The 13,672-nt window shown below is 36.2% G+C and overlaps 1 protein-coding gene across 1 annotated transcript; it reads right to left on the bottom strand.

Moving 5' to 3' along the window:
* Positions 1 to 2,193: 2,193 nt before the first annotated feature.
* LOC105976983 (uncharacterized) lies at positions 2,194 to 3,414 on the bottom strand. The gene has a single exon (XM_013002247.2). It carries the CDS (start codon positions 3,298 to 3,300, stop codon positions 2,269 to 2,271), a length of 1,032 nt encoding a protein of 343 aa, XP_012857701.2. The 5' UTR covers positions 3,301 to 3,414; the 3' UTR covers positions 2,194 to 2,268.
* Between the last annotated feature and the right edge of the window lie 10,258 nt (positions 3,415 to 13,672).

Below are 13,672 nucleotides of genomic sequence, written 5' to 3'. Positions count from 1 at the left end.
TAAGAGATATAAATAAATTTCTAAGGTGGTACAGTTTTGAAATCTGAACAGAGGGAGTCACTTTAAAAATTTATTGCGCTTTACATATTCATCCAAACCTTTTGAAATTTTAACTACATATACTCTTAGGAGTTTTATATACCCCAGAAAAACAGTTTTATAAAATATTTAGGAAATTAGGATAAATAAGTAAAATGGTACAGTAGTGCAGTTTAAAACTCAGAACAGGGGAGGGGACTTCAAATATTTCTTATAAATTATCAACTGTATCAATCACTGTCAAATATTATCTCAGATGAGTTCTATAAGTTGGCTTTCTAATCCAATTGGACTTACTAAATTTGAAAGAGGACAACATTAGATTTAATTACTAATTCTAAACTAACTCTAGTTCTGTACAGTTTCGGTAAATAATTCATAACTCATTCATTTCTACTCCAACAATTACAAGCCACCTATCAATATGACCATAATAGAGAGATCTATCCTCATATAAAATTTCGTAGTTTTCATAAATAAACTCGTGGGTGAAACATGGGTTAAAATCCATACCTATGAATCTGAAAATTTAACATATAACCATCTATTTCAAGATTCTAGATCCAATCAACTTATGTGCCTCAAATCAAAACCTTAAACATATAATCATAATTAGTAAATCTTAACATGCAATCATTATAAACATCAAGATAATTAATTTCATAGCATATAATCATCAAATTTTCGGTTTTCTCACCAATCTTCTATTTTCTTTCAAGAATCAAGAATCAAGAGCTAGATTCTCACATGCAAAGCTTTAAACATGAAATTAAACATATCAAAACATCATAATCATTTTTCTCATCAAAGATCAAGGATTCAAGCATGGATCTTAACATGCATGAGGCTAAACATATAATATAACATATTATGAGCACTTTCTTTCATAAAACTTTCGATTTCTTCAAACACTCAAGAAGGGGAGTTTTTCAAAAAGAGAAGAGAAGGAAATACTATTGATGTTAGCTTGATGTAGCAAGAATTCCATGATTCTTACCTTAGGGTCTTTGAGAATTTGAAAGGCTTTGTATATATTTGAAACCCACTAGAGAATCCTTCAAGAATTTCGAAAATTAGAAATAAGAACTATAGGGGATTTCGAAAAGTTTAGGAAAGAAACAAAGAACAAGGATTTGCTTACCCTTCTTGGTTGAAGAATCTTCTTTTGGAGATGAAGAACTATCCTAGCTAGGAATTTATGAAAGAAAAACGAGAAGAAGAAGAAGAAGAAGGAAGAGATTTAATGGAGAAGGCTTCAATTAGAAGAAGAGATTTCTTCTTCTACTTTGGGCTATTTTGATCGATGGGGAGGGGGAAGGAAAAGGGGACTTGGCTGATTTTTTTGGTGTGAGGAAATGAAGAGAAGAGGGTGGTATTTATAGAATTGAAGAGGCTTGTATTCTTAATGAGTAAGTATGAAGAGGGGTCTTTTTGCAATTAGGAGTAACTTGAAATAATCTAGAGGGACTTCTAGGCAATTTCATTTAAGATATCTTAAAAATAATGCTAAATGAAAAGCCAAGTGGAAATGCACATGGAATAAGTGTATGCATGCAACACATACAATCCTAGCCAATTTAAAAAGAGGAAATTACTATCAATTAAGCATATAAACTTTCTAGTGTGAGAAAATAAATTCTTATGTTACTAAAACTAAATCCACGTTAATCACATAATTTCACATGTTCAATTATATTAAACACATAAAATACATTTTAGTTGCGCAAATAGAGAATAAAATCAAAAATATTTATGTAGACATATAATGCACATTAGTTCACATAATTTCACATAAATAGCAAATAAAGCAAATTGAAAAGCAACTAATAAAATTCGCACATACAACACATATTCATGCAAAGGAGACGAGAGGGAAAATACGGAAATCGGGTATCGGAAACGCGGGGTGTTACAATCTCCCCCCCTTAAAAGAATTTTGTCCTCAAAATTGTGACATGCCCCAAATAAATTCGGGAATCGACTCGTGATTTCCTTTTGGGGTTTCCAATCTACTGTTTGGCCTTTTGATCGAGAATTTGGATGGGTTGTTTTGGTAGAAGAAAGGCTAGGGGTAGGCTAATTGGTTTGGTTCAAGGATGTGGTTGGGGTTGGGAACGTACTACGGTTGCATCGAAACGTAGAAAACATCGTGACATTGAAGTGAACTGTTCGGTCAACACTTTTTCACTGGAGCATAAACATGATTACTACAGGTGAGTAGAGTACCTGCTACCATGGAAGGTTCTCAGGGTTCTTCTTGGTCATTGTGAAAACTCTACCAGGTACTCGGTTCGGAGGTTGAGTGCAATCCTTGGCCATATGCCCTGGTTTTCCACACCGGAAACAATTATTAGTTCCCTGGACGCAAACTCCAAAGTGAGGTTTCCCGCATTTCTGGCATATTGGTTTCGTTGGTTGAGCTGGGAGATTCTTCAAAATCGGTTGCTTCTCTTTGTTGTTAGATTGGTTGGATCCAACGTTGGGTCCGGTGTTCGGCTTTTTCCACGGGCGGTGAATGGAGGATTCTGTCTTTCGGAATTGTTGGATATCTTGTTCGTCTAGAGCTGCTACGAGGGCCTTGTCTACCATTTCACGGTAAGTAGAAGCAGAGGCCATACGGACATTTCTTCTAATCACGGGATTAAGGCCTTGCAAAAAGTGGTTCTTCTTTTCTTCGGCATCTTTGGCTATGAATGAGGCATAGATGCATCCTTGTTCGAATTTACGAACATAATCGGCAACGGACTGATTTCCTTGTTTCAAGTCTAGAAACTCTCTAATTTTCTGGGCGCGGACATCCTTGGTAAAATACTTCTCAAAGAATCGGATTTTGAACGTCGCCCAATCTATATTTTCTAAGTCGATTCCTTCTTTGGCACCTTCCCACCAATGACGAGCTTCATTCTTAAGCAAAAACAAGGCACAATGGACTCGGTCACGATCCGTCATTTCCATGTAATCAAAAATCACTTCGAGTGACTTGATCCATTCCTCGGAGATTGTTGGGTCTGAACCACCGTGAAATTCTGTCGGATTCATTCGCAAGAACCGTTCGTACATAGCTAGCGGTGCCGTATTTTGAGGAGGAGGTGGGGGAGGGGTAGGTTGTCGACCACGGGTTTGGAGGTTGACAAGACGGTTAATTTGGTCGTTTTGCTCTCGGATAAGAGCGGTAAGGTCTCGAATGGTAGGTATTTGATCACGAGGGTTTTCGGTAGGGTAGTGATTGCGGTTGGTATTTCGAGTCCGTCGTCCCGACATAGTGATACTAAACAGAATAATAATATTCTACATTATCACATAAAACACATAACATACATAATTAAACACTTACATACCGCTCCGATTTGCATCATTGATCCTTGTTCCGGAGATTCCGAGATCGATCGATTCGTATGAATTTTCCCAAAACCGGTGCTCTGATACCACCTCATGTAGCACCCCGTCTACTTTATACTCTATACCGGAAAATGGTATAAAGTTTTTTTTTCTTTCTTTTTTTTTTTATTAAGTTGCAGCGGAAGACCTTCTTTTAAAAATACGGTTTTGTTTTTCGAAACAAAGTTCTAGAGAAAGGTTGTAAAGTTTTCTCTAATTTTGAAAATACTTGAAGTGGTTCGCTTCAATTTTCGTTCGATAAAAATCTTTCTTGAAAAACCTTTGAAGTCGAACACTTCATATATTTAGTCAAAAACATTCTCCCTTTATTCGGTGCCACATTTTCCTTTAAACATTTTCTTACTTCAAATAATGAATCGGGTTGGTTGTGGTAAAGCTCTTAAGAAATCAACATTAGAAAATAACAAGAATAGTCGTAAAACTTTATATTATACATAAGGGTTAAAATCGTTTCCCGATAACATATTCAAGTAATACGGATCACAATCCACTAAAAACATTTAAGTACCAAAATGGAAGTTACTTGAATCCACATAAATTCCATACGGCTCGATCCCTCGGCTTTCCCCGAACTTGGTTCAACTTTGCTCCTCGGATTCGGATCATCTGTTACCTACACCAAGATAACATCTATATGAGCCTTTAAAAAGACTCAGTAAGAATCCGGAAGAAATAACAAGGTTTTGAAAAAGACTTTACACATAATTTATATATATACACACATATATATAGGCATACACGAACACATAATACACTTACGATCATTCAAACTTACGCTTATCATACCTTACCTTTACCTTTCATTTGAATCTTTCAAGGATACTTAACATCCTTTCATTTCTTTCAAAAGTCGGGTACTTAACACCCTTCTTTTTCTTTACTTCAATATGCAAAAGTCGGGTACTTAACACCCTTCTTTTCTTTACGTTAATATGCAATATGCATGAAAATGATACTTTAGACTTTTAAAACTTTTCATGAGAAAACATTGGGCCCGTTTGGAAAAACAATCGTGGAGTTCGGCAATAAGCCGTGTGTTTTGGAGCTTGTGATCTATAACTCTACTATAGTCACGACTATAACTTTACTATAGCCGAGTTAGTGGTTTATAATCCCGATTCCTATGTGAATCAGTCCCTATGTGGACAGGCCCCTATGTGGACCCCAACTATCAACCACTAACCGGAATATAGTCACGGCTATAACTTTACTATAGCCGAGTTAGTGGTTTATAATCCCGATTCCTATGTGAATCAGTCCCTATGTGGACAGGCCCCTATGTGGACCCCAACTATGAACCACTAACGGAATACCAGCCCCCCGTATCCCGTACTTATTCACCTAGATCCACAACCAATTTCCAAACATTTTTAACTTTGAAAAATCGTGATGTATGCATCTTAGACTTACTAATGAATGACATGAAGCTTACATGATCTATCTATGTTTAATCAAATAAACAAACATAAAAGTAACAAGTATCGCAACAATTATACTTCACATCTTCAATCAAATCATTGAACACATAATCATATAGAACATAGCACCTTTACTTCACATTTCATTCCATAAACACACATAAATATTTATTATCACATAGTAGCACCAAGAAGGGCATTCTTCAACTTTAACCATATTGTAATCACATAATCATATAACCATGTCATTCATAGCATATCAATATCACTCATATCATGAATTATGAAAATTATCACATACGGCATTACTTTAGTCTAATCACTTAATACATAAACCTTTATTTCAAAAGGGTCACATAACATCACAAATAATATACGAAAACAACCAAGTATTCTAATTTATCATTATAAATCAATTAATCATTTTTCTGAATCTTGCACTTATTCATAACACCGTTCTAGGCTAGTAGACTCTAATTCTCTCTTATAACATGCAACATAATACCTAAACTTAGATCATTAGACCATAACTTAGAGGTTTCACCTTCATCACTAACTTATCTTTCCTACCTCGTATATTAGAACCATGATCACAAATTATACTTTGATAAAAATAGTCATCTTAAGAAAATCAAACAGCTTTGGTATCCTAACTTTGAAAAATCATTTCTCTTGCACCACAAATCAAAAGCCTTTGAAAGTTTTACTACATACTCCTTTATATGTCTTTAAAACCACCGAGAAACAGTTTAGAAAAATCATTATCCGAGTAAGAGATATAAATAAATTTCTAAGGTGGTACAGTTTTGAAATCTGAACAGAGGGAGTCACTTTAAAAATTTATTGCGCTTTACATATTCATCCAAACCTTTTGAAATTTTAACTACATATACTCTTAGGAGTTTTATATACCCCAGAAAAACAGTTTTATAAAATATTTAGGAAATTAGGATAAATAAGTAAAATGGTACAGTAGTGCAGTTTAAAACTCAGAACAGGGGAGGGGACTTCAAATATTTCTTATAAATTATCAACTGTATCAATCACTGTCAAATATTATCTCAGATGAGTTCTATAAGTTGGCTTTCTAATCCAATTGGACTTACTAAATTTGAAAGAGGACAACATTAGATTTAATTACTAATTCTAAACTAACTCTAGTTCTGTACAGTTTCGGTAAATAATTCATAACTCATTCATTTCTACTCCAACAATTACAAGCCACCTATCAATATGACCATAATAGAGAGATCTATCCTCATATAAAATTTCGTAGTTTTCATAAATAAACTCGTGGGTGAAACATGGGTTAAAATCCATACCTATGAATCTGAAAATTTAACATATAACCATCTATTTCAAGATTCTAGATCCAATCAACTTATGTGCCTCAAATCAAAACCTTAAACATATAATCATAATTAGTAAATCTTAACATGCAATCATTATAAACATCAAGATAATTAATTTCATAGCATATAATCATCAAATTTTCGGTTTTCTCACCAATCTTCTATTTTCTTTCAAGAATCAAGAATCAAGAGCTAGATTCTCACATGCAAAGCTTTAAACATGAAATTAAACATATCAAAACATCATAATCATTTTTCTCATCAAAGATCAAGGATTCAAGCATGGATCTTAACATGCATGAGGCTAAACATATAATATAACATATTATGAGCACTTTCTTTCATAAAACTTTCGATTTCTTCAAACACTCAAGAAGGGGAGTTTTTCAAAAAGAGAAGAGAAGGAAATACTATTGATGTTAGCTTGATGTAGCAAGAATTCCATGATTCTTACCTTAGGGTCTTTGAGAATTTGAAAGGCTTTGTATATATTTGAAACCCACTAGAGAATCCTTCAAGAATTTCGAAAATTAGAAATAAGAACTATAGGGGATTTCGAAAAGTTTAGGAAAGAAACAAAGAACAAGGATTTGCTTACCCTTCTTGGTTGAAGAATCTTCTTTTGGAGATGAAGAACTATCCTAGCTAGGAATTTATGAAAGAAAAACGAGAAGAAGAAGAAGAAGAAGAAGAAGGAAGAGATTTAATGGAGAAGGCTTCAATTAGAAGAAGAGATTTCTTCTTCTACTTTGGGCTATTTTGATCGATGGGGAGGGGGAAGGAAAAGGGGACTTGGCTGATTTTTTTGGTGTGAGGAAATGAAGAGAAGAGGGTGGTATTTATAGAATTGAAGAGGCTTGTATTCTTAATGAGTAAGTATGAAGAGGGGTCTTTTTGCAATTAGGAGTAACTTGAAATAATCTAGAGGGACTTCTAGGCAATTTCATTTAAGATATCTTAAAAATAATGCTAAATGAAAAGCCAAGTGGAAATGCACATGGAATAAGTGTATGCATGCAACACATACAATCCTAGCCAATTTAAAAAGAGGAAATTACTATCAATTAAGCATATAAACTTTCTAGTGTGAGAAAATAAATTCTTATGTTACTAAAACTAAATCCACGTTAATCACATAATTTCACATGTTCAATTATATTAAACACATAAAATACATTTTAGTTGCGCAAATAGAGAATAAAATCAAAAATATTTATGTAGACATATAATGCACATTAGTTCACATAATTTCACATAAATAGCAAATAAAGCAAATTGAAAAGCAACTAATAAAATTCGCACATACAACACATATTCATGCAAAGGAGACGAGAGGGAAAATACGGAAATCGGGTATCGGAAACGCGGGGTGTTACAATATTTTCCTAAAATCAAACGAGAAATCCTCTCTCGAGTTCATTCCCATTTAGAATCAATTCAACTGTTGGCCAAACAATCGAAAGCATTTAATACAGGAAAACATAAACAGAATCAAAGAACGACAAATAGATCACAGATCTGGAAATCAAAATCAATATATACAAGGTTTCATTGGCCTAAAAGAAAATGCTTAGTTCATTACAATCATAGCATCCAAATGAAGAACACGAGAAATCATAAACTAAACGTAAAGAAAAGCTTATGAAAAACCCGAGTCGAAACCCTTGTCGAAGCTTCCCGCGAAGAACTGGCGAGAACCGAAGAAAAAGTCGAGAAGATAATCGAGAGATTGAAAAATGAAAAAGAGACCTTCTATTTATAGTGAAAAATCAAAGAAAAATATCTAGACTCGATTTCTGTGCCCAGATCGCGATCTGGGCTTCTTGGATCGCGATCTGGCAACCTCGAAAATGCCCACCGCCTTCCCAGATCGCGATCCAGGAAGTGCGGATCGCGATCTGCCCCAACTTTTCGCTGCTACTGGAATTTGCCACCAGATCGCGATCCGGTGATTCTGGATCGCGATCTGGCCTCTACATAAACTTCAAACACTTTTTTCACCCTTTTTCAGCCCGAATTCGACAATTGTGCATTTCACAAAAGTTGTATCCCTTGAAGTTATATTTCTAAATCCACTTGAATCAGTTCAATCGGAGGTTGTATGCAAAAGTTATGCTTTAAATACCAAACACTGCCACAATCCGCGAGAATGCACTTTTGCACGTGTTTGGTTTGGTTCTCGGCTTCGCTTTCAAAATCGTCTCGAATCGGCAAAAATAGCTTATCTTTGCCTAAAATATAAATAAAACAAAAACAACATAATATATACAAATAAAGCCGAAAACTCGGACGAACGAAGACCAAAACTCGAAGAATTGATAAGTGAAAATCATGCAAAATGAACACTTATCAATTTGCTGTATAGATCTCTTGAGAGATCAACCGCGTCACTAAAGGGAGTTCAGGCCAGAAAGGAGTTCTAGGCACGCGGTGTGGAGCTGCTGTTGGAAGAAACACGAAGTTCGAGTTGTGTGCAAGAACGGCATATTACATAAAGAGGGAGTCTTTAGTGTTTTTATTAAGTCCTATTAATGTACACTTTAAATCTGAACTAGTGAAATCGTGTTTGCAGGTCCATGTGGATGTAGGGCACAATTGTGTCTGAACCACATTAATTCTTGTGTTCTGTTTATTTACTTTAAGTAGAGTATAACTGTGCCAACATAAGATTTACAGTTGTAACTAAATACTGTTTCCACAACTTAACTGTTACAACTTAGGTTAATTGATTTCTATAGGCATATAAATCAACAATTGGCATCAAGAGCCTCTCACTAGATATACATAGTGTGTGATTTTGGGAATTTGATTTATTTGCCATTTATTGTTCATAGGTATTATGAGTTCTCATATGGAAGGAGGTTCCACTACTCGCCCACCACTGCTCACGGGAACCAACTACTCCTATTGGAAAACTAAAATGAAGATGTTCATAAAGTCAATGGATGAAGATGCATGGCGAACAGTGCTAACTGGATGGAAGCGACCCGTTGCCACAGATGAGAAAGGGATTGAAACTGAAAGGCATGAGAAAGACTGGAGCAAAGCCGAACAAATTGCAGCAAATATGAATTCCAAAGCCTTGAATGCTATATTCAATGGAATTGATATCAATCAATTCAAGATAATATCGGCGTGTGAGTGTGCTAAAGAAGCATGGGAGAAACTCCAAACAGCTTACGAGAGAACTGCTTCAGTCAGACTATCCAAACTTCAAATGCTTGCCACCCGATTTGAAGATCTTCGTATGGAAGAAAATGAGACCGTGAGCGAGTTTAACTCCAAATTATGTGACATATCAAACGAAGCTCATGGCCTCGGTGAAACTTATCCTGAAGTTAAACGTGTACGAAAAGTGATCAGATCCATGCCAGACCGATTCGCGTACAAGATCACTGCCATAGAGGAAGCAAGTGATGTGGACTCATTGCGACTTGAGGATCTGATTGGAAATCTACAGACTTTTGAAAACAAGTTGAACATCAGCGGAATGGACAAGGAAAGGAAAATTGCTCTGCAAACTGTATCGGACACCACAACATCTGTGCCTACAGGTCATCAGATAATTGCTACAAAATTGATCAGATTGACAAATCGGATCAATGTCATCACACTTCTTCTGATCTCACTGATCTCTGGCATCGGAAACTAGGTCATTTAAATTTTCATGATCTAATCCGTCTTGTTAATACAAGATGTGTGAAAGGGATACCACAACTGAAGACTGACACACCTGAGTCATGTGGTGATTGTCCTCTGGGAAAACAAGTACGGACATCTCACAAGAACACAGATCATGCAGGGACTAGCAGGACCTTGGAACTCATTCACATGGATTTAATGGGACCAACGCAAACCGAGAGCATTGGTGGAAAAAGGTATGTTCTAGTTTGTGTTGATGATTTCTCAAGGTTCACTTGGGTACGTTTCATTAGGGAAAAGTCAGAGACCTTTTATGAGTTCAAAACGTTGTGCAAAAAATTGCGAATTGAAAAATTCAGCAATATTGGAAGAATTCGAAGCGATCATGGAAGAGAGTTTGAAAACTCGTCATTCACAAAATTTTGTGATAAACATGGTATCTCTCACGAATTCTCAGCACCAAAGACACCACTGCAGAATGGCGTGGTAGAAAGAAAGAACAGAACTCTCCAAGAAATGACTCGCGTAATGCTCATCTCAGCAAGAGTGGCCACAAAGTTCTGGGCTGAAGCTATGAGCACTGCCTACTACACCATAAATTGTGTACACCTCAGACCAGGTACCAAGAAAACTCCATATGAAGTGTGGAAAGGTAAGAAACTCAACTTAAGTTACTTTCATGTCTTTGGATGTGAATGTTACATCTTGAACGATAGAGAACAACTCGGTAAGTTCTCTGCAAGAGGAGATAAAGGTACCTTTCATGGCTACTCTCTAAACAGCAGGGCATATCGCGTTTATAATGAACGTACAATGACTGTTATGGAATCCATTAATGTAAGCTTTAATGAAGTTTTATCTGCAGATATGGATGAGGAAGACGCTAATCCTGGAAAAACCATTGTACCAGTACAAACGCCAGTCGTGAGCACAAACGAAGTGACGACAGTGAAGGAAAGCACAGAAGGAGTGACAGCTATGAAGGAAAGCACAGAAGAAAGAAAAAGACCATCAAAACGAGTTGTAAAAAATCATCCTTCTGAACAGGTGATAGGAGAATTTGATGAAAGTATGAAAACTCGAAATAAGCCCAAAGTTGATTACCAAGAAATGGTCAGGTACGATTGCTATACTTCTACTATAGAACCAAAAAACATCAAAGAAGCAATTCTTGATGAGTATTGGGTACAAGCTATGCAAGAGGAACTTGAGCAGTTCACTCGACATGAAGTGTGGGAACTTGTTCCACGACCCGACCAGGTAAATGTTATAGGTACAAAATGGGTGTTTAAAAACAAAACGGACGAACTTGGTAATATAACTCGCAACAAAGCCCGTCTTGTTGCTCAAGGATACACCCAAATTGAAGGAGTACATTTCGATGAAACATTCGCTCCTGTAGCTCGTCTTGAGTCAATACGTCTTTTACTCTCGGTAGCTTGCGCTTTAAAGTTTAAACTTTTTCAAATGGATGTAAAAAGTGCGTTTTTAAATGGGCTCTTAAATGAAGAAGTGTATGTCGAACAACCAAAAGGTTTTCAAGACCCTCTCAAACCTCAACATGTCTATAAACTTAAAAAGGCCCTATACGGTCTCAAACAAGCTCCTCGGGCTTGGTATGAGCGACTTACGACTTTTTTAGTTGAAAAAGGATACAGAAGAGGTGGGGTAGATAAAACACTATTTGTCAAAAAATTTAAAAACGAAATTCTTTTGGCCCAAATCTATGTGGACTATATTGTCTTTGGGTCTACTTCTGACCACAAGAAAGATGAATTGATCTCTCAAATGTCAAACGAATTTGAAATGAGTATGGTTGGAGAACTAACATACTTTCTTGGCTTGCAGGTAAAGCAGATGAAGGAGGGAATTTTCATCACACAAAGCAAGTATGCTAAGAATCTGGTAAGTAAATTTGGGTTAGATAATGCGGAGCCTCTAAAAACTCCAATGAGTCCTACTGAAAAGTTGGGACGCGACTGTGACGGCACAGACGTGGATCCCACATTATACAGGAGTATGATTGGAAGTTTACTTTATCTTACTGCCAGTAGACCTGGCATTTGTTTCAGTGTAAGAGTATGTGCTAGGTACCAATCGAATCCTAAAGAATGTCACTTAAGTGCAATCAAATGCATCATGCGATACGTGAGTGGAACTCTTGAACTAGGGATATGGTACTCCAAAGATACTAATACTTGTCTTGCAGGATACAGTGATGCTGATTGGGCAGGAGATGTGGATGACAGAAAAAGTACTACAGGAGGCTGTTTCTACATGGGAAACAACCTAGTATCTTGGTACAGTAAGAAACAAAACTGTATCTCTTTATCAACAGCTGAATCTAAGTACATAGCTGCAGGTAGTTGTTGCACTCAACTTCTTTGGATGCAACATATGTTAAATGACTATGGATTTCATGAAAAACTCCTTCATATATTATGTGACAATGAAAGTGCCATAAATATCTCAAAAAACCCTGTCCAGCATTCTAGAACCAAACACATAGATCTTCGACACCATTTCATCAGGCAATAAGTTGAGCAGAAACGTGTGACTATAGATTATGTGTCCACAGACAATCAATTAACTGATATTTTCACAAAGCCCCTCGATTTCCTTAGGTTTGATTCCTTGCGTAAAGCGCTTGGAATTTGCCATGTGCAAAACTGAATTTTCTATGATAGTGCAATTAATGTTTTTGTCTGGATTGCACTTGAATTTTTTTAATCGGACATTATATGTGTCACCTATAAATTTGACATCATTGTTTTTGGAATAGGAATGATGGGAGGTTCATTATGACTAATTGTTTGTGTTAGTTTTTGTGAATTAATTTTTGTTTCCACAGTTAGCCATGATAGAAGTGTGTTGCCCCCTCTATCGGGAGTGATCAATGTCTATGACCTCATTCATCTCAAAGATCATACCTCTATTGGGAGAATTATGCTACCGCATATGCATCCTTGACTTCTATTTAAAAGCTATGTGGATTCTTAAGGAGGTTGCCCTCCTAATGTTTGCTTGAACATCATATCAACTAAAAAGGGGAGGAGAAGAAAAATAGTCCGAATTCAAAAAAAAAAAAAAAAAAAAAGAAAAGTTGGGATGATATTCAAGCATATATTAGGAAATTCTCCTTGAAGTCCACGATCGAATTGTTGTGCTAAACGCATACGCATTCATAACCCTAAGAAAATTACCTAAATTATGGTTTCTTGAGTATGGTCATGGGGTTATAGTTATATCTTGCATCCAAGAGTTTGCTCGGTGGCCTTCTATTGTGATTCTCTTTAAGATTATCAAATTAATTCATGAAAACCAAGCCCTCAACTTTTAATCTTGTGATCTTATTGATTTTATTTTCCTTAAAAGATGTGATTTTTTTCTTTTTAAAAATCTTTTTGAATTTTGTTTGGGCTTTGTGAATTTTTTTGGCTACTAGTTGTCTCTGGCCATGTGGCTATGGCCATGTCATCTGCCTTCCCTATTTTGTGATGTTTCGTGTGGAGAATATCTTGCTTGTTATTGGTGGCGGATTTTGTGGGATCTTTTTCTGGTTTGAAAATATCCAGTATCCGAAGAGTCCTCTCTTTTTCTGCCTATTTTCTCGGTCCCTGTGCTTTAAATATCTGCCTCTTTTAGGGTTTGCCTCTCACACTTTATTCTTTCTCTTTTTCTCTTCCGCCGTTCTTTTTCTATTTCTCTTGTTTTTTCTCTGTGTTCACTATTCACCATGGGCAAGAATCGATCTGCTGAGGGCTCCAAGAAACGACGCCACACTCCATCTGCCTCGCCTGCTGAGAAGATGTCCAGAAAATC

Source organism: Erythranthe guttata, chromosome 5 (genome assembly GCF_056151865.1).
Source record: "Erythranthe guttata isolate IM_541 chromosome 5, IM_541, whole genome shotgun sequence".
Lineage (NCBI taxonomy): Eukaryota > Viridiplantae > Streptophyta > Magnoliopsida > Lamiales > Phrymaceae > Erythranthe > Erythranthe guttata.
The sequence above is the reverse complement of the archived record's forward strand: the minus strand, read 5'-3'. Positions and strand labels throughout refer to the sequence as shown.

Bases quoted from the DNA above. Each gene is read 5' to 3' on its own strand.
- LOC105976983 (XM_013002247.2), bottom strand. From the start codon at position 3,300: ATGTCGGGACGACGGACTCGAAATACCAACCGCAATCACTACCCTACC.